At 39.9% G+C, this 22,387-nt stretch overlaps 1 protein-coding gene across 3 annotated transcripts; it reads right to left on the bottom strand.

Annotated features, from left to right (window-relative positions):
• Nucleotides 1-978: 978 nt before the first annotated feature.
• Glipr1l2 (GLIPR1 like 2) lies at nucleotides 979-22,364 on the bottom strand. Of its 3 annotated transcripts, none has more exons than XM_052753366.1 (6): nucleotides 22,090-22,364; nucleotides 17,992-18,240; nucleotides 15,635-15,738; nucleotides 11,183-11,268; nucleotides 2,038-2,064; nucleotides 979-1,811 (listed from the first exon to the last, which is right to left on the bottom strand). In XM_052753366.1, the coding sequence occupies exons 1-6, from the start codon at nucleotides 22,324-22,326 to the stop codon at nucleotides 1,681-1,683; spliced, it is 834 nt and encodes a 277-aa protein (XP_052609326.1). In that variant the 5' UTR covers nucleotides 22,327-22,364; the 3' UTR covers nucleotides 979-1,680. The 3 variants fall into 3 exon arrangements, 2 of the variants coding, with proteins under 2 accessions (XP_052609326.1, XP_052609325.1); XM_052753365.1 differs by having other exon boundaries at nucleotides 979-1,952; XR_008221678.1 differs by lacking the exon at nucleotides 979-1,811 and adding an exon at nucleotides 1,893-1,952 and having other exon boundaries at nucleotides 11,137-11,268.
• Nucleotides 22,365-22,387: the final 23 nt, after the last annotated feature.

The following is a 22,387-nucleotide window of genomic DNA, read 5'->3' on the forward strand; positions in this document are numbered from 1 at the left end:
ATATAGAAACAACAATAGCTTCACAGAGTGGCTCTGAGTGTAAAATGCATGGAGGTGCTCTGGGAAGCTATTGAGTAGAATACAAACACACAATAATGACATTCAATTCACTCACTATAGAGTGCATCTCCATGTCTCTACCCAACCCTTTTCCCCGGGATGCGGAGTAAAAGCAGGCGACTCTATAATGGAAAACCACATCAATTTCTAAAATTTAGATGGCTTGAAAAAAACAAGGGAAATTAAACAAGTAGTAAAAATCCTAGAAACTTAGGTTAAAGAGGGTAGTCTAGGCTGCTGGTTCCTTTGTTTGTTTGTAGTTGTTTTTGAGTTATTATCATTTGTCTGACTTAAAAAAAAGCTTTTAATATGATGCTAGTCATAACTAGAAATGTGCTGTTGGATGTCGTTCTGTATGCTGTGAATATGTATTGCTCTCATTGGTTGATAAATAAAACTCTGGTTGGCCAGTAGCCAAGTAGGAAGTATAGGCAGGCAAGCAGATGAGGAGAATTCTGGGAAGAGGAAGGACAGAGTCAGGAGTTGCCAGTCAGACACAGAGGAAGCAAGATGACAAGGCAGAACTGAGAAAAGGTACCAAGCCACGTGGCTAAACATAGATAAGAATTATGGGTTAAGTGTAAGAGCTAGTCAGTAATAAGCCTGAGCTAATGGCCAAGCAGTTATAATTAATATAAGCTTCGGAGTGATTATTTTATAAGTGGCTGCAGGACCATGGGTGAGAGAGATTTGCTGGACCATGGAGGGCCGGGTGGGTCACTGGAAATTTTCCAACTACAGAAATGCCTAGACTTTATAAGAACAGATGCCATTTTGTATATTTTGCCAGGCTAAAATTTTATTCAATTAAATTATTAGTATTACCATTCATATTGTAAACTTATTTTTCCTATAAATGTGTAAACTTCTACTAAACATGCTAACTATAAGTGATTTCTTGAGATGTACTTTATCATATATATTTAGAAGCAGCTTTATTGTTTATTTACAATGAATTATTTTTGGATTCATTGGACCTATAAGACAAAAATTACAGCAAGTCTTTGATGAATTACTGACCATGAAGTAGAAATTACACATTTATCTTCTAACAGAAGGGACTAATATCATGTAAATTATTTCACAAATATACATAAAATATAAACAATATTTGATGTTCTGATATCACATGGAAATATCACATACAACTGCTACTGATAACTATAATAGGAATAATAAAAGCAAGCTCATAAATATTATAAATATACCAAATGGTTATTCTAAACTTGGAGTGGTCCTAAGCATCTTACATGGACAATTTCATTTAACTTCATACTTCAGATACTTGTTAACTCATATAAAAAGGCTACACAGAGAGATGGAAATATAAATATTCCTTCTTTTTATCAGATACCACAAGAAAATCTTAAGTCAGCTTTTTATTGTGGCTGTTTCTATTATCTGTTCTCTGTGTCTTTAAGGGTTTAATATTTTCTGTACAATGCAAGTTTTGTATTTACACTGTTTTTGTTTTACAATTTAAATTTGTTAAATAAGTGTAGAAATGAAAAAAATACCGCAATTGAGGCTTGTATATTTTCTTAAAGTTTAGCATTCTACTTTCAATGTTTTGGGACTTTTTTTCTGTTGGGCTTTGCCTTCTCTGAGGTCATCTTCTCCTTATTCTTCGTCTTCTTCTTCCGTCTCCTCCCTGATCTCCTCTGTCTCCTCTTCTTCCTCCTCAGGTTTCATTTCCTCCTCTGTCGAAAATACCTTACTCTCTGAGAGTATCTTCTTTTCCTTTAGGATATCTGGGAATCGAAACTGTATTATCAAAACAACGATAACACAGAGCACAAAGCATGCTAGTCTCAGCGAAAAGATGAACATGCACAGAAGATCACACACGAGTGGGCGGGGCACTTCCCAATGTGGGTACCAGAACTGGTAATCTGTAGATAAAGAAGCAGTTGAAGAGAGCTAGAGTTCATATAAAATGCTTAATCTGCTTAAGAAAGAAAGGACAACAATACATACATGTAGCTTGGTCACGATCTGCATCACCTAGAAAGAAAAATAAAAACTATAAAGAAATACATACTTTTTTTTTTCTATCTTTATAAGAATTTTCTCAACAGTACTGCCACCACTCTTCATGCTCTTAGAATCTAGGGCAGTGGTTCTCAACCTGGGATCACATATCAGCTATCCTGCTTATCATATATTTACATTATGATTCACAACAGTAACAAAATTACAGTTATGAAGTAGCAACGAAAATAATTTCATGGCTGGGGGTCACCACAGCATGAGGAAGTGTATTGAAGGGTTGTAGCACTAGGAACATTGAGAACCACTGCTCTATAGTTTTTGATACAATATTCTTTTCAGTAGAAGCCAGCCTGGTTGGCTACAGAAATGCATGGCTAAGGAGATACAGATTCTAGTACTGATGATCTCTCCAAAGGACCATGTCACCTTAGCTAAGCACTTCACTTCTACCCTCTAAAGACCCTTCCCATGTTGACAAGGCAGAGCACCACAGCTCTTCCATCTTTCTCCACTTATATTACTCCAAATTAATATGGATTTACTCATTTTTCATGTAATTCTTAGTTTTCATTTTGGTTCATTTTCATTTCTGAAACAGCAAGGTTAAGCCTACCACCTGGGATTCATTGAAGTTAGGGTGGTTTTTTTTTTTGCAATGAGATAATTACATTTGAAAGGAGACAACTTTCTTTTCATCTGCTCAAGTGAGTGGAGAGGGTCAGATAATCATTTTCCCTCTTACTGACAACAGATTCTTTTCTTACATGATACACCCTGATTAGTTTTCCCTCCCCTTCTTCCTCCTAGTCCCTCCCCACCTGCCCTCCAATATGGATCCACTCCCTTTCCATGCCAGTCATTCTTGACCTCTAGTAAGACGATAGACTAGTGAACATGTGGAAAGTGCAATGCCGATGTGGACTTTGTCTTGCATTGATATTACTTCTACGGTGAAATTTAGAATTTATTTTTCTAGGGTCCTTGGAGATGACCTGCACTCTGTTGCACCTTTGATGTCATTTTGGTATTTTGGTTTTGGTCCCTCATACTTTATGTGGTGACTCTATATCAGAGCATCTTTCCGAAAAGAATCCTCCTCTATATGGTTTGTAGGGTCTCTTCCTGCTGTAGGTGTATTGGACTTAAAGACCCTTTAGTAGAAGCTGTGATGTCACAGAGCCTTCTTTCTCATCACCTTTCTTCACGTGTCACCATTAGTTTTCATTGATTACTTTTCATATTATTATTCTTATTACTATTCATATTTTCTTCATATATATGTATATATATACATATATATACATATATATATATGTATATATATTTGGTTGAGACAAGGTTTCTCTATGTAGCTTTGGTGCCTGACCTGTATCTCGCTCTGTAGCCCAGGCTGGCCTCGAACTCACAGAGATCCACCTGGCTTTGCCTCCCGAGTGCTGGGATTAAAGGCGTGCGCCACCACCACCTGGCCTTCTTTTATATTTGTATTTTTATCAAATATTTAAACAAATTTAAATCTATTTACAGATGGATTGTTTGGATTGTTTATCTGCTTTTGAAGGAATATTTTAGTCTGCGTGTGTGTTTATATGTGATATCTGTGCACACACACATGCAGGTGCCTGTGGAGGTCAGAAGGTGCTGTGTCTCATGGAACTGGAGTTCCTGGTGGCTTTGACTTACCTGCCCACTAAAGCCAATGTCAGCCAGCTTTTAAGTCTTGTTTTTGGCCCCGGGATATAAGGGATATGAAAATACAGATCTATATCATTCATCTCCCATTTTATTAATTACATCATTTTTATGTTTTATTATTTTTATTTTATTTTTCACAATTTCATATATGTACACTATGTGTTAATTATGTCTCTCTCTCTCTTTTTCTCTATTTTCTTTCTGTTTTTTTGAGACAGGATTTTTCTGTGTAATAGCCCTGGCTGTTCTGGAACTCACTTTGTGATCAGGCTGGCCTCAAACTCACTGGGATCCACCTGCTTCTGCCTCCCAAGTGCTGGGACTAAGGGTGTCCCATCACTACACCTGGCTTAATTATGCCATTTTTTTTTTATCTTGCTACAATTTTTCGTTACATTTTGCTTGGCAATAATAATGGTCCAATTTTGTTTAGTCTATAAATTATGATGCAATTCTTACAAATGTATTTCACTTTACTCCCCAAACACGACCCATTTTTTTGTTGAAGGTCATCTTCAGGAGTTTGTTGAGGAAGCACTCACCTGAGCTATGCATCAACAGTTCTTGTATGCTCCCAGAAAAAATTATTTGTCTTTAATTGTAAACAAAGTTTAACTATGTAGAGATTGTTGGTTGACTCTCTACATGTAAAGGCAAACTAGGCATCGTTTCCACTGTTTCTTAGTTCTGAATGTTATAGTATGGGAGGTGAAGGCAAATCCCTCTTTTCCCTGAAGTGAGAATGTCACCTTGCCAATGTGGAATTGCTACAACACTGGTGCAAAGCCAAATCTTTACTATAGAGCTGAGACCAGAAACAAGAATTCTATGAATTCTAGCCTCTGTACAGTTTTAGAATTTACCAGTCATTAGAATATACACAGTATTTGGAAGCTGTAGGAGAGCTAGATAGCCTAATTCTGAAGAGATTGCTGCAAGCCAGAGGGGGACATGAAGGAACACAAGAGTCACAGTGGTTACTCAATAAAAGAGAGAACTGCTGGTTTGGTGACCACTTCTCTGTTATTGCCATCCATACAAAACTGTACTTCCTGTGTTCTACACTTCCCTGCCAGAGTGCTTGTGCTTGCTGAGTCCTTGGGCAAACAGAGTGTTACACAATCTAACAAAGGATTTTGTATTTTGGGTTGCATGCTTAAAGGATTCTTTCTCTTCTGCTGATATCCATGAACTTACCAAGTATATCAACTACACAATGACTTTGTGCCACCCTTTCATGGTACAGTGTTCATTTTCAATGTTTGGAACTAACATTTTTTTTTTTTTTTTTGGTTTTTCGAGACAGGGTTTCTCTGTGTAGCTTTGTGCCTTTCCTGGGACTCACTTGGTAGCCCAGGCTGGCCTCGAACTCACAGCGATCCGCCTGGCTCTGCCTCCCAAGTGCTGGGATTAAAGGCATGCGCCACCACCACCCGGCGGAACTAACATTTTTATTCCTAGAGAGAAGGTGATCTTTCATTGCACATTTATGCAACTGTTCCTACTTATATTTCCTGCTGTTATTTTGCTTCAGTTCTTCAGATCCTACCACTGTTTGAGTTTGACTTAACCAGTGTATATTTCAAATGTTCTCTTTGGCCCTGAACTCTCTTAACTTCATATTTCAGTCATGACCCATACAGTTTTTACTGTTTTCCGGTATCTTGGTTTTTTGTGCTATTTCCAATGTGATTCCCACCATTTTTCCTTGATAGGTAATGCTTGACTATTACAAATCTGTCAAAGCAGTTTTGCTGGTTCAGGACAGACTTCTTACTGTGAACACACCATTTTCTAGGTGGTTTCTTATTCTGGCAATGTAGCAGGAACTGTCAGAAGGTCTTATTAATAAAACAAACCTGGGGTCAGGTATTGGGGTGAATGCTAGAAGATCAGAGAAGCAGCCACAATATTAAACATAGAGGTTAGGCAGTGGTAGCACACACCTTTAATCCTAGCATTCCAGCGGCAGAAATCCCTCTGGATCTCTGAGTTTAAAGCCACACTGGAAACAGCCATGCACTGTTTACCTTTGGATTATTCTGCCACAATTCTGAAGACAGAAATATGCAATTACAATTCAAGGAATCCCAAGCAACCTTTCGAACACAAGGCATGGATAACTTCCCTGCCTCTTCCTAGCAGTGGTTCCTGGCAGTCCTTGGCATTCTTTGGTTTGTTGCTTCACCACTCCATCTTCATGTGGCCTTTCCTCTGGGTTCTTTCTTTTTCTAAGAAGGATGCCTCTCGGGGATCCAGAGACCACTCTTGTCAAGGACCACCCCCATCTTACCAATAATTAGTAGTGATTACTGTTAATTACTGGATTACCTTTCCTCAGAAGGTAATCTTTACGTTCTGGGTCAATTTAAAACTAGAAAGGATTATTCTTTCGACGGCAGATGACCTCTCGTTCTTCTCATTGGTGGGAAAATGTTCATGAGTGGTTGAGTCCAGGCTATGGATTTTGACCCTATGTGTCAGAAAAGGACTTCAGAGTGTGTCTCTCAGGTCTGCTACCTGAAGCCTTGAAACAAAAAATTTCACGTTGAGAATGTGTTCCTTTGGCTTTGAATCTGCAACTGCAGACACAGTCTTGAAATCTGACTACTTATAGATCTATGTAGGAGAGTGACAGAAATGACTCATAATTCTAATGAAGATGAAACATACTTCTTCTTTCTTCGGGTTCTCAGTGGTTTTTAAAGAGAAAGGGGAACAGTCAAACTTAAGCACTATTTAGGAACCAAATTTCCAGGTCTGGCTCTAAAGAAGATGATAGAAACATTTTTTAACTTTTCTTGCCCACTGGAGAATAAAACTATACACCTAGCATAGAATTCATGGCACAGCATTAGGATAACTTTGATGAGCAACTATCTAAAGGCAGATTGAGAGAGAATGTCAGGACTTAGAATGCCAACGAATTGGTGTGTTTACTGGGTTTCCCATCTCTCATACTTTCCCACTGAAATTCAATACTTCCTCCAACTCTGTGGACCCTCTGGTATGGGCAGAACTAGGCGAGTACTCTGGCTTTGGCTGAAGGAGCAGGAAACAGAATCTTACTATTCAATGAATGAAGAGGAATCACTAAGTTAGTTTTACCATCCTCTTCTTCATTCATTCAAGGGCCAGCTCCCAAACAGTCTGGGAGCAGTGGTAGGGGCAATGGAGATAGCCAGCAAAAAGAAACCCAAGCCAATCCTCTGAGGGGGAGACTTGTCTTCACCATTTCATTGACATGTAGCTTCAAGACTTCAGGCCAGACTCCTTTGCACATCTGTTTGCTTGTTGCTTTGGCCCTGAACATGATTCAACATTAAAAGTGGGTTCGGGCTGGAGAGATGGCTCAGAGGTTAAGAGCACTGACTGCTCTTCCAGAGGTCCTGAGTTCAATTCCCAGCAACCACATGGTGGCTCACAACCATCTGTAATGAGATCTGGTGCCCTCTTCTGGCCTGCAGAGATACGTGCAGACAGAATACTGTATACATAATAAATAAATAAATCTTTTAAAAAAAAATGGGCTGGAGAGATGGCTCAGAGGTTAAGAGCACTGTCTGTTCTTCCAGAGGTCCTGAGTTCAATTCCCAGCAACCACATGGTGGCTCACAACCATCTGTAATGAGATCTGGTGCCCTCTTCTGGCGTGCAGGCATGCATGCAGATAGAACACTGTATACATAAATAAATAAATCTTCAAAAAAAAAAAAAAAATGATGCCGGGCGGTGGTGGCGCACGCCTTTAATCCCAGCACTCGGGAGGCAGAGCCAGGCGGATCTCTGTGAGTTCGAGGCCAGCCTGGGCTACCAAGTGAGTTCCAGGAAAGGCGCAAAGCTACACAGAGAAACCCTGTCTCGAAAAACCAAAAAAAAAAAAAAAAAAAAAAAAAAAAAAAAAAAAAAAAAAAGTGGGTTCCATCACTGGAAGATCCCAGATAAACTGCAAAGGGTTATATGCTTGGAAGAAAAGAGGAAAAGCGTTTATAAACTGGATGATGGATGTGGAGGCATATGCTAGTCCTTGGAAGGTGGAAGCCCAGGCTACCTCGAGAGACTATGTAAAACAAACAAAACCAAAACCAAAAGGCAATAATAAAAACCCACCTTAAATGTTGATGAACTTTTGGATCACCTAGGCTGGATACAGATCTGATACTAAATAGAATGCTAAAGACTTTGAGAGCTGAGCTAATGTATAAAGAGTTTTCCCTGTGTCTCTAAGTGACGGGGTTTGGACTGGTGGTAGCATTCAAAAAAAGAAACTGAGCCTCAGAATGACAGACCACAGAAGAAAGCAGTTTGGAAATTCAGACCCGAACCTAGCCACAGACTAAGAAATCCCCAATACCAGGCATAGGGAATTCCCTTATGAGTTCTTGGTCTGGGGTGACCAAGAGACTTCCAAAACATTGTAGACTATTGCTATTGCCCTTGGTTGCATCCCAGAGGTTGAAGACAGCTATTGCTAAAGACACTATGTATTTCAGACACAAGACGCAGAGGACCCAAGCTGTATCTGGCATGAAAGCCTCCTCCTTGAGGAACAGCTTTTATGGTACCAGAAGGCATCGGCAACCTTCCAAGGGAGGGAAGCTGTTGGAGCCCACTGAGGATTCCTAGTGGCTTTACCCAGCGGGACTGCATAAGACGATGACTGGGCCACAGGCCTGGGTACCAGGTGTTTGGTAGGGTCTACACTTGGTTATATATTGTCTCGCCCCTTGGCATTGTTATAAAAGTCCTTTCGAATAAAGTTCTGGGCTGGTGGGTTTTGACCCAGGCCCTCCTGAGGCTATCCTCTATTTCTGTCTTTCCTCTCATCATCTCGGCATCTCTATCTAAATATTTCCCACTTCTCCTTGCTCAAGAGTCCCCTGGTCGTAAAAGTGGGGCCTGGTCCCCCACAGGAAGCCACCAATAGTTCTACCCAGTTATGATGCCTATGGCCTACAACAATGATCAGCATGGCAGAATAATCCTAAGGACTAAGAGTGGTACTCATACCTTGGCAGTAACCAAACCAAGAAACTACAACTACACTTTACTAAATTAACATAATTCCTAAATGTGTTCTAAACATATATCCTTACACCAGAGGTAAGTATAGCTCTCACCCCTCAACTAAGAAAGTTCTTTTTGTTGCAAAGGACAGAGACCTTCACAGAAAACTGTAATTGACCAAAATGCAGAGACTAAATGCTTGTGTAGTGCCCAGCCCCAGCTGATCCATCTATAATATAACTCCTGCGCCTAGGCTCAGAGAATATAGCAGAAGGAGTAGAAAGATTGTAAGAGCCAGAACAACACAATATCTCCTGTGAGATTTCATCTAGAAATGCCAGGGAAGCTTCACCTCTGAAGTCTCAACAAGGCCGAGGCAATAAGACATGAACAAAGATGACATAACATGGGAGGACTCAATAGAAACTAGAGATGTCAGAAGGGTTTCTGAGTTTGGAGGGTGACTAACAGACTGACCTAAGATCTCTAAATAGAAAAAAACAAACGTGTAATAAAAAGTCACGGGAGCTTCAAGGAACCAACTGGAAACAACAAAAGTTCTCCTATATAGGTCATAGAAAATGCCAGAAGGAGAAGTAGTTAAGTGATAGAAAAAATAATGGAAAGGATTAGGGCTTGAGACTTAGAAAAGTTTGAAAAAGATGTAAATGATAAGTTTAGGAAGCCGACTGTATGGTCCGTAGAATAACCCAAAAGCAATCCACATCCAGAACATTGTAATCAAATTGTTGGAACTTGAGACAAAATCTACCTTCAAATAGAGTCAGAGGAAAATGACATTCCTATAAAGAAACTTAAATAACCAACTGGATTTCTCATCAGAAACCATAGAAGCCAGAATGAAGAGTCATGGTATTTTTGAAGAGGTAAAATGAACAGAATGCTCAAGAATTCTGTGTTGTCCAGCAATTGAATAAAAAAGAAATGTCTTTAGGAATGAAAAAGGAGAAATCTGGACATAAACAACTGGAGGAACTCTAAGAGAATTGGTTGCTAGCAGGCCTGTTGTGAAAGAATTACTGAAGTGAATTCCTCACATAAGAAGTAAACGATGTCAGGAGAAAGACAAGATTAGGAATGAGGAGCCAAGGAGAGGCCAATATGAGAGATGAGCTGTGTAAATATAGTAAATGATACATGTGGGCCATCAGCTCTTCAATTCTTTTAAGTATAGTTGAGAGTTGAAAGTAAAAGCATGCCAATGATGCCATTTCCAAGGTATGTACAGAATAATGTACGTCAACTGTGAGATATATGAGGAGGGCAAGGGGATCTCTATATTCTATTTAGATTGATTCTAAATAGAACGAAATGTTAACACCAGGTGATGGTGGCTCATGCCTTTAATCCAGCACTTGGGGGGCAGAGGTAGGTGGATCTCTGTGAGTTTGAGGCCAGCATGGTCTACAAAGTGAGTTCCAGGACAGTCAGAGCTACACAGTGAAACCCTATCTCGAAAAACAAAACAAAACAAAACAAAACGCCGAACCAACCAAACAAACAAAAAGAAATATTAACTAAGTATGTAGTTATTACAGAAAGAGCTACTGAAATTCTTATACAGGGAAGTATCAGTCATTGTAGATGAGTTGAATAGAGTGTAAAAAGGTAAAAAAAAAATCAAGAGAAACATATAAAAGGACGTAGAAAGAATCAGTGAGGAATAAGCAGAAAACAAAACAGGAGGCTTAGTGTGAACACACGAGTCACCTGATTTCTTATTGGTGGTCTGAACGCACCATATGTTAGCAGACATCTTGCCTATTGCTCCAGGAGAACCAGAAGGCAGCAATGTTAATGCACATTCAACACCAAGTGTTGTTGCATGGAAACTGCCCACTACTGTTGTAGTTAGGTATGTAGATATATATGACATTCTTCTAAGTGTTGTATACTCCAGCTTTAGTTCTATCACTGGATTGTAAGTTCTTATGTTTGGAAGAAGTAATAGAAAAATTAATCAGACATACATTCTAGATTTTTTTTTCCCCTCTGAATACTTTAGGAACTTTTCCCCCCAGGGAGGGAGAGCAATAAAAAAGATTTCTTAAATATGTTACTGTACTATTTTTTCCTTTTTATGAATATTTTTGGAATACTCTATTCTTTAAAGCAGATATTGTCAAAGTGGCCACTCTTTAAGGAGTTAGTTGTGAAGTTCTTTCAGAGAGTAAACCGTTACTTCTTTCCTTAATGCTGAGATTTTTTTATATTTTCCTAGGGGGAGCAATAGGGAGCAAGGAGAGCAGAGAGGGCTCTGCAGTTTGTGATGAAGTGACAGGTAAGACTGTTTTGATAGTACAGTGACAGCATCTGAGCCGGGGTCAATGTGAGCAGCACGATAAAGTGAGTGCCAAGCACCTTGCTTTCTCACTGTCTTATGTCTTACGGATTTATTTGATCTTACTGCATAGAAAGTCTGTGCATTTGTCTCGAGGGGGACACCGACTACAATACGGCCCTGCTTCATAAGGCCTCCTTGCCAGAATTATTCTAGAAAAAAGCAGAAAGGAAGACAAGACTTAGTTTTCATGCTACGTAATGTTAATTCAATTTCTGTTCATTATATTATTAGTTTACATTAATGAAATGGTGTGGTTCCCACATTTAACTATTTTAAGAAGATCTAGTTAAGAAAACAGACTCACCTCTGAGTGGATATACGGAAAAGGTAATTGCACATAAGGTTCATTGCAGCTCTTTTCACACTGCTAAATTATGAGACCAACCGAGGTGTTCAGTGACAGCCGCCTAACTGGACTGAAGCCCAGGAAGGAATTTGTGCTTGGAACTGTTTACTGGGCCATCTACCTACAGCTGGTGAGTCCATGGAACCTGGAGACTGCCTGTTACTGCCACGTGCCTAAACCAGCGTAACTTCGAACCGCGGTCGAAAGACTCAGCCTTATACCCACAGATAAATGTAGTTTTCACTCTCATCAAAGAAGCTTCTCCAGGCAGCAGACCAGACTATGATGGCTGTCCTTGGTGGTCAACTTGACTCCATCTGGAGTGAAGTTCAATCCAGAAATGGAGGGCACACCTGTGAGAGATTTTTTTTTTTTTTTTGGCTTGGTTTAAAGTGGGTGAATCCACTTCTAGTTCCGACCTTTGAGGTGGGAAGACACACCTTTGATCTGGATCCTGGGGTGGGAGACACACCTTTAATCTGGGCCACACCTTCTGCTGGACATGGGAAAAAAAAGGCTTTTGCCTTTTGCGTGCTTGCCTTCCCCTTGCTAGCACATTCATTCCTTCATTGGAGAGCCTGCTTCTCTGGGATTCTAGCATATACTGAAGACCAGCTGAAAGATCCAGCCTTGTACACTGAGCAACTACTGGATTCTTGGACTTCCATTCACAGCCAGTCATTGTTGGATTAGCTAGAATGCAGCCTATAAGTCGTTCCATAACCCCCCCTCTCTCTATATATATAGGTGTGTGTGTGTGTGTGTGTGTGTGTGTGTGTGTGTGTGTGTGTGTGTGTATTCATTATGTAAGTTCTGTTGCTCTAGATAACCCTAATACAAAGACCATTACAGAAAGCCACAACTGGTCTAAATGCAGAAATCAATTGACTGTGGGGTACCTGGCCCCAGTTAATACCTTTACGACACAACTTCTAACTAAAGGCTCAGGTAACTTTGCATAAAAGGAACAAAAAATTGTAAGAGCCAGTGGACCAGGACATCTGCTACAAGATAGTCTCTTCTAAAAACAAACAAAATAGGACATGAAGTGGGTGGTAGGAAGGAGAGGGGGGGTCCTCAATGGGAGTAAGTGTGATCAAGATACACTGTATGAAATTCCCAATAGGTTACTAAACTAATATTTGAAAAATAATATGACAGATTGCTTAAAACAAACCACAGGATCCTCTACATCTGTATATGCAAGTCTTGGGACACTGAATACTATGAATTTTATTCATAATTTTCTCATATGGAACAAGGTGAGCTTTATCTAATCACTAGCATGTTTTTAAAGCAGAGTTTTCTTTGGTTGATTACAGCAAAAAAAATCAAACATTTGAAGTGTGAGATTCAGATTTTGCTTACCCGATGTGTGTGTGTGTGTGTGTGTGTGTGTGTGTGTGTGTGTGTGTGTGTGTGTGTGTGTGTTGAGGGGTGTATCAAGGAATACAGAGCTTTTAGCAAATGAGAGAAAAGCTTGGCTGACATTCAGGAAGCAGTTGGGAACCCAAGTCCCAGAGCCTCACGGGACTGAATTCTTGATAACATTTTGAATGAGTTTGGAAGCAGGTTCTCCCCCATTGATAATGTAGTGGACACACTGAGTTTGGTCTTTGCGGCCCTAAGCAGTAAACCCAGTCACATGAGAATGAACATATGACCTCTGAGTCTTGATATAAGTGGATGCTGTTCATAAGCACGGTGTTTGTGGTATTTAATGTGCAGCAGTAGAAGGCCTGTCCATATGCTAAGTCCCTACTCCAGATATCACTGTCTGCGTCTGTGCTAAGGGGATACCCCGATTGGATATGCTCTCTCTATAGTCCACGCTCCAGAGCACCCAGATTAATCTTCTTTTTTCAAAAGAGCCATTCTTTATAAAGCACACATGAGATCATGGTAGTCAATTGCTTATGACCTTCCGATGACTTTGCCACTCTCTAGAATCAATTCTGGAATCTTTAACATGGCACTGTTTTTCTCTTTGGTCTACTTACCACATACTCTTCACTCCAACTTCTAACCATGGTTACCCACTTCTCAGATGTGCTAAATTCACACAACTGCAGAGAATTTTAAAAATTAAATTTTGTTTATTTATTCATTTGTGTGTGTGTGTGTGTGTGTGTATGTGTACGTACACACGCACACACACATGGGGGTGCCATGGTGTATCTGTGGAGGTCAGAAGATAGCTTTTGGGAGTTGGTTGTCTCTACCACGTAGGTTCTGGGATTGAACTTACATAGTCAGGCTTGGTAGCACCTTTACCTGCTGAGTGAGTTTAAACTTTCCCACTTTTACAACTGAATTTAGGTTTCAGTCCTTTGAAAGGGGCAAAACAGGTTTCTCTCCCAACAAAGGGCCCTTAGTCAACAACACCCTTACATTCAGGGAGGAGGGAGAGAACAAACACAAGGTCTGAGTCAGCGCCACAGTGTTTCAAGGACAAATCCTGCAACCCCCTTCTGAGTCATGTCCTGACTTGACCAAACTTACTCAAGTATGCCCAAAAATGGTAAAACTGAACCTCAGCCAATTAAAAGTATACCAGTGTAACTGCTGCTTGCTTGACCATTTGAGATGACCTAAATGTCCCTGAAATTCCCCTAGCTGTGCTTCAAAGGAGCCTGCTTGCTCCTCTCAGGGTCATTGCCATTTTGTACAGGTGTTCCATCCTACATGCTGGTAAATAAACGCTCTTGGTTCTTGCACACTATTTGAATCTGGAGTCTTCCTTCAGCGTTTTCTCAGACCCTTACAGAGCCATCTCAATGGCCCCTGTAATTTTTTAATGAAACTCTTACACATGGAATATTCTTTATCTATCTTCTTCTTTGGCTTTCAGCTCAAATGCTATGATCTGGGACTAACTTAGTTTTCTTCCATACCAATCATATTCATATTCTTTCCCCCTAGACCTCCACCGCATGGGTGTTTTGCCTACATGATGTCTGTGCTCCATTTGTATGTCTGGTACTCACAAAGGCCAGAAAAAGGCATTGGATTTCCTAGAACTGGAGCTACAGAGCTGTGAGCCACCATCTGAGTGCTGGGCATTGAACTTGGGTCCTACGGAAGAGCAGCCAGTGCTCTGAGCCACTGAGCCATCTCTCCAATTCCCATCCCAATCATTATTTGTTTCCTCTGCTTTATTTTTATGGCATACTTTGTTGCCTAGTTAAAATATAATTTGTGTGCTTACTTATTAAGAGGTTTATCTCGTTGCTGAGACTATAAATACGGATGGCTTTTCACTGGGAAGGAGCTTCCTAAGTTTAATTCATCATACAACACAATTCCATTATTTTCTCTATCTAGGAGAAAACAATCTGTAACCAATGAGATCTGACTTCCTTTCTGTTTTCCTTCCCTTCTTTTTTTCTCTCCCCACTCCCTGGTTTAATCTCACAGAGTATTTTTTGATCCTGAGAGGTAGTCAAGTCTTTTTTTCCACTTAAGACGTTGATTAGAATATTCCCCTGCCTATTTGGAAGTTACAGTCCTGTTACTAATAGCATTATATGACTCAGAGCTTCCAAACAAGAGTTTTTCTGAGATGAAGGTGATTGGGGAGTAGTTACTTGCCCTAAATGGCAGGTGTTCAAGTATAAAGAAAATAGTCATATGAGGAGTAAGTAGAAAGAATTCAAGCTTCCAGTGGATAGTCTGACTCAAAGACTTTTGAAGAAGCTCTTCTGTCTCTGATATTAATGAATCCTTGTATGATACACATTAGCCCAAACAACCATCTTGGGTTAGCGAAGTGTACCTCATGTTACAAAACTGCAATCTTTCTAACACAATTCTTATTACACAAATTTCAACCTAGCTGAGTTTTACAACTTTATTAGTGCTATGAGAATACACCATTCTGGAAAAATAACTGAAACCCTACTGCAGCTCCTCTAGTTATTATAACTAGTTACTGCTAAGCTTCTTTCCTACAGGTGGTAACCATTAAAGAGTTTGTAAGTAAAGCCAACTTGACCAAGGTATGACTTATTTCTTATGAAATTTAAAACATTTTGTCATGAAGTCTTCTATTAATATATCTAAAACTTTAATGGCCAATAAAGACTTCAAACACATATTACAAGTTAGGAAAACTTAAAGTTGAAGTAGTTTCATTTTATTCTTTTTTTTATTGCTTTAAAATCACTCACCCTGGTGCATAATTGCATATGAAAAGTGCAGCGTGTAGGATACCGCCAACTCTTTTACATGGAGTAACAGCACAACCAACTTTGAAGGAATTGTCCCAAACAAGCTGAAATAAGCATGTCAAAGAAAATGTAAATTTTATTTAGAAGTACTTATGCTATATACACTATATTCCATTCACACAGAATCTTTAACTAAGAAATTCAAGGACTATCAAAAATTGGTTTTAGACCCAGGCAAGAAACTGTTATGGATTTAGGGAGCATTTCCCAAATGTATTTACATCAACATTGTCATAGTTTCATATTATGGGAACAGCCGAAAAACACTGATGCCAGGCAGTGCTCTAAGCCAGTGAAACTCACATCTGACAAAGTGATTTCCCAGTACTAGGTTAAATTGGACAGTCTTAGGTCTTTGGCAATGAGGAAGAAAGATCAGAGAGAGAGAAGAGGAGAAGTGTTGTAGAAGTGGAAGTTTCTAGCAGAAGGGAGAAAAGAGGACTATTAGGGCTCTAAACAGGAAGGAAACAAGATGCAAGTCTAGCAGTGACAAGGCATCTATCTACCTTTCCTCCTGTAGAGGAAGTTGGATCACAAAATGAAACAAAGTATGGGCTTTTCATTCGGAAAGACCCAGAGGAGATCTGCTCCCTCTAACAAAAGGACAGACCCTGAATTATGGGGGGTGGGGTGGGGTGGGGGTAGGATGGAGTAATGAGAGACATTGCAGAAATACGCTGTGTGATCTCAGTATTAGTAAAATTTCAAGTAAGGAAAAAGCTCTTCTTTTGGCTCATAACGTGTGGGGAAGGGGAGCTATTTCTGTCTCCTCAATATTTAACAAACTTTTGTTGTTTTCAAATTTTAATTCTTAAAGACATATAGTGATATATTAAAGAATAGAGACAAAAATCTAAGGGTAGACCACTTTTCAAATAACATATGTGAGGCCCTGGGATTTATTTCCACTACTGCAAAAATAACAAAATAATATAATAAAATATAAGAGTTGAAGCAAAGGCTGCCTGGACAGTCACCCAAGGTTCCTCTGCAACACTGGGGTATCCATCTTTGGCCTACAGTCCTATCATATCTGACACACTTTTCTGTGAAGAAGGATATTCTGAAGGGCCTTCCTACCTTGTCTTGGCAAGGTTTGGCAGTCTTTTCTTTTGTGTCCTGCTTGTCCATTTGGAAAGCATACTGTCAGCAGTCAAGGCAAGGGCACTTTCTTGTCCAGTGGCTAACTTTTGCCACAAAGAAAGTAAACTCCATAATGGAGTTTCTTCAATGCCCATCATCTTCTCTGAAGTAGATTGGTGCTGCCAGGAGCAGACATGTCTCATTGTCATTAAAAAATCCCCTATGTTATTAAAACATCTTAAATGCTATAATCTGTAGATCTCTGAAGTGTTTGAAAATGACTTGTCTATCTAAAATATATCTCTGTTTGACCTTGAAAAAGAAAAGTTGAAGCAAAATCTAGCAGGTCCAATATAAAGAACAAGAATGCCTTGGTGGCTTGAATTACAGAAAAGAAAACAGTAAAGTAACAGGAGGGTGATTAAAGTTACATAAAGGAGTCTAGCTTTGCTATCCATAAGAAGGAGGAACTGATAAAAAAAGAACAGATCAAAAATTCTTTGAAGAATTCACTTACTAGAAAATAAAGAGTAGAGTTCAAAACCATGAAGAAATCTCAAAATTATGTTTTGCATGAAATATGATATAAACTGAGAAGATCATGTCATGTTTCAAATAAATTCATGTTCATTCAAAATCTCTTTTGATTTCTGACATAAACACTTATTGAAGAAACGAAGCAGGGTCAAGTTGTTTTGAGAATATGTGGGTAAAAAGACAAAGTCTCTGTTCTCAGCCCAGTATGAGCTATTTCAGTTCCTGTGTAAAATAATAAAGGTGAGTACAGAAAATTAAAGGTGGCTAAGAATTCCTGGAAGGTAATGGGGCACCTGGAGTGCTGGGCATGGGTGGTGGAAATATATTAGAAGTTGGCCAATTAGCTACATAGTCTACATACTCTGTGGGAACACCTTTTATGTTTGTGCACGGTCAGTAATTTGTAAGTCATTTTCTTTAAGAGTTTTCCTTCCATTTCTACCAGGTGCTAGTTTCAGAACAACCCCCTTGATCTTGAGGTACGCAGACAATGCCTATTTCTTGTATGAGTCACGTAATAGATGGAATGGTGGACGTTTAAAGGCATAGAGAGGATTAAAATTTTTATTTTATTAAGGGAGTAATTTTGTCATGTGAGCTTATAAATTTAAAACAGAAAACTAGGTAAAGCAATTTTAAAAATCTACTAATTTAATAACAATACACAAATCAGATACCTGAATATAATGAGAGCAGTCATCATCAACGCAGGTGTTGTTGTGAAAATTATAGCTTTTCCTTTCCTCATGCCAACTTTTGATAGCGATACTTGCAGTAAATTCCTCTTCAGGACCAACCCACATGTTTTCGCCAACAACAGTAAATACAGGATGGGCCTCATGCTCTTTGTCTAAATGTGTATTACGTTGATACACACATTTTTTCCCCCATGCTCTAGCAGTACGTGATAAAGCTACATCCCAAGTCTGAAAATAAACACACACACACACACACACACACACACACACACAAGAGAAAACAAAATAATTAAAAATAATGTTGTTTTAATGCTCTAATTTATTTTCTTGGTGTTTACTCTCTTAGACCAACTCTTTATTATTTACATGTTTTTTGCTTTTTGTTTTCTGAGCAATATTTGTAGGAAACACTTCCTTTCAGGTCATCAAAATTAAATGACTACTTCCCAAGGCAAAGCCCAATATATGTCTGTAACTGAAATAATCAAGGGAAAGATTAAACTAATCATTCTAATACTATTGCATATAGCCTTTTCAGGATTACATAATAAGTTTACATAGTTTGATCAGAATACACATTTTTTTTTTTTTTTTTTTTTTTGGTTTTTCGAGACAGGGTTTCTCTGTGTGGCTTTGCGTCTTTCCTGGAACTCACTTGGTAGCCCAGGCTGGCCTCGAACTCACAGAGATCCGCCTGGCTCTGCCTCCCGAGTGCTGGGATTAAAGGCGTGCGCCACCACCGCCCGGCAGAATACACATTTTTAATGTTCTGTATTTTGTGTCCAGTAAATTAAAATATCCATCTAATAACTATTTAGTGAGCATTCATTATATATAGAATATTATTTTCAGATATAAAATGAGAAGTCAATTATATTTGGTCCTCAAGTTGCTGTATTCCCAGCCCTGAGGAGGCAGAGACAAGAGGATTGCTAGGACTTCCTGGCTACCATTTCAGCTGAAAACAAAACATGACACTAGATTTAGGGAGAAACTGGTTCTAAAGAAGTAAGGTGGAGAGAAGGACACCTTACATCCTCCTCTGGCCTCTGGGCATACACTTCTGGGCTCACACACAAACATCATACATACATACATACATACATACATACATACGCGTGCGCGCGCGTGTGCACACACACACACACACACACACATACATTCACACACATACACAAGCATCACATACTCAACAAGCACACACACACTCACACACACACACACATACTCACGCATACTCTAGTTTGTGTCAAGCCCCTTTCATGTTTAAATTTACTCATAAAATATCTCATCAATAAATACATCCAACTGCCGACTACTTATATTATAGCACCACATGAGATTCCTTTCCCACAAGCTTTCTGACAACTTTCTATATCCATTGAGTTCTTATCTTAAAATTTCCTTTCTCCCCTGTAGCAACTGGTCATTTTACTTTGGAACAAAACTATGATTTCTCTTCTGAGCATAACACAGTGAGTCTATGGGCTGAGGTTTATTTTCTCAGCACCAGATTACTGTTCACTCACAGGCCATTGTTTCTCTAGTATTTCTTTACAGACAGCTCAAGGTGACAACCATAAACGGATTCTCTAAAACTTAACCTGCCCTAGTTGTAAGGTAAAATGTTACTAAAAAAGGTTTTGGAAAATACTTTTTAGAAAGATATATTAAACATTTAAAAAATTAAGCATCCCGTCAATTTATTTTCCTATTAGTCACTCACTGGCTGCCAGCATAGCAGAATAAACTTGGAGCTTGGTGAGAGATGCTGTCTCAAAAGAATAAGACTGAAAGCACTGGAGGAAGACACTGGATGACCTCCTCCGGCCTCTATATACTCTCAAATAAATATGCACACATGTACACCTGCACACATATGTACAAACAAGCATATACCACACACATAAAGGCTTAACAGAGGGAGAAATGAAGGTTATCTTGGATATAGAAATCTGGAACTTATTATTCATAGCCTGACTGAGAGAACTATTGAAGGATGTATTCTGCACTGAAATTTAGAAATGACGAGTCAAATAAGAGGTCATAAAATTAGCATGCACAATTACATACATTCACATACATTAATGAACAATCTGAACAGAAAAATTGGGCACATCATTCCACCATGACAGCACTGAAAAATAATAATAATAACCCTAACCAAACTGGACTTTTTTTTAAACCATAGAATGTTGCTAAAGAAAATAAAAGAAGACACTAATGAAAAGACTGGTATCTGTGGCCAGGGACTGGGAGACTTAATACTGAGATGCCCTCACTACACAAAATGTTCTGTAAAGTAGTGTGGCCCCCACCAAGAGCAATTCTGAGAGACTCTTAAGGGGTACAAAATAGGATTAAAAAAAAAAAAGTCTTGAAAGAAAACAAACTCAGAAGAGGCCTTGGCAGACTGTGGGGTGAGATAAAGAGCTCCGAAATAAATTCCTGCACACACACGTAGGAAGGCAAATAGTTTCTGCATAGGCTGCCAAGACCATTTAATGGACAAAAAACAATACTCTGCACCAAGCCTTGGGAAAAATGGATATCCACACAAAAAAGAATATGATTAGGCCTTTATCTTATATCGTATCAAAGAATTAATCAAAAATAGATCAAAGACCTAAAGGTAAGACCTGAAATTGCTTTGTTTTGTTTTTTAAGAAAATGTAGATGAAAACTTAATAAACTAGATTTGGTGATTCTTTTTCTAAGACAGTACCAAAAGGACATGCATAAAGGAAAAGGAGTAGCTCTCATCGAAGTTTTAAGACTTCTTACAAACGTTTATTCTTATTTTTACATGTATGTTTCTCCTGCATGCACACAGATGCACCACCTGCATGCCTGATGCCCAAAGAAGTCACAAGAGGGTCTTAGAGCCCCCTTGGAACTTGAGTTACAGTAGTCTATAAGGGCTGGGAATCAAACCCAGGTCTTCTCCAAGAGCAGCAAGTGCTGTTAACTACTGAGCTATCTCTCCAGCCTCAGGTTTAAGAGATTTACTATAAATAGATAGGCAACCTGTCTGGAGCATAGGAATGTTAAGCACACATGATTGTCTTTCCAGTGGGAAAGATGAAAAACCTGTTCTTCCATCCAGAAAACTGAGAATTGGAAAGGATTAACTGCCTGGTGATCTGCGTTATCTGTTGGGCCAGGCCACATCAAGCTTACAGTTAAGACCAAAGATGGCTAGTAATCTAAATGACCTTTATAGCCAGAGGCTCTCCCAAGCTCCCACAACCAGGACTGAGGTGGCTAATAACCCAAATGACCTCTATGCTATCTATATGACTGAGACCAGGCTAGACCCTGAACCTATCTTCTTGGAAGAAAGGATATGTATCCTGGGTTGAGTTTCATGTAATTATGTTTCCTTGTGCAATGGGGATTGTTTTACACCAGGAAACTTGTTCCAAACTGCACTGGGCTTAAATTTAATACATTGGGAATCAACCGCCTGTTATTAGACTCCCTAAAGTCTGATTCAAGTCAGTCTGCATTGGATTTTCATTCTTACCTCTGTGTGGTTCGCTTCCCTGTATGACACCTGCAGGGACCCCCCTCAGCAACCCACATAAGGAGAGAGCATCTGTAGATTCTCCTGTCCCACACCTGCCTCCCTGCTCCTCTCCCTGCTCTGTCATCTCCACACAGCTCTGGCCTACCCTCTCATCTCCCTCGTCCTGCACACTTTTCTTTCTGGGTGTTTTTCAGAGACAGGGTTTCTCAGTGTAGCTTTGCTCCTTTCCTGGAACTCACTTGGCCTCAAATTCACCCCGCCTGGCTCTGCCTCCCAAGTGCTGGGATTAAAGGCGTGCGCCACCACCGCCCGGCTAAAATACAATTTTTAAATTGGTGTCCCTTAAAATTTGCACCTCCGGGGAGTACCCCCACTTCTTCCACACTTGGTCCTATGTAAAACCATGGAACTGATCATCATGTATCAGAGCGACAGTGGTTAGATATGTATTGTTAAGCTCAAATACGTGTGCTTCTCTGCGTTTCCCCCCACTTTCGAGCAGTGGCCTGGGTGGTGGGAGGTTTGGGATCCAGCCTTCCGGGCCTCACCATGAAGCGCAGGTTAGACCCTCCGGGGAAGACGCTGCCTCGGATCTCATTATGGAGAGTGATGTACTCGTTGATGAAGTCCACATTCTCTTCATGAGGCAGAACGCCGGCGTTCAACCCAGAGCCCATCAGCAGGATCCACAGCTCACACAGCCACAGCGGCAGTACAGCCCCTAGTGTCAAGGGATGCGGTGACAGAGCACCCCCCACCGCACACAGAGGCCGAGCAGCCTTCATGGTCACCCACCACCGAGGAGGAGCCAGTGCACATGCGCCAGCCCGCCCCGAGACCTGCCAA

The sequence above is a fragment of the Peromyscus californicus genome, unplaced genomic scaffold, assembly GCF_007827085.1.
Source record: "Peromyscus californicus insignis strain IS unplaced genomic scaffold, ASM782708v3 Scaffold_24__1_contigs__length_46423439, whole genome shotgun sequence".
Classification (NCBI taxonomy): Eukaryota; Metazoa; Chordata; class Mammalia; order Rodentia; family Cricetidae; genus Peromyscus; species Peromyscus californicus.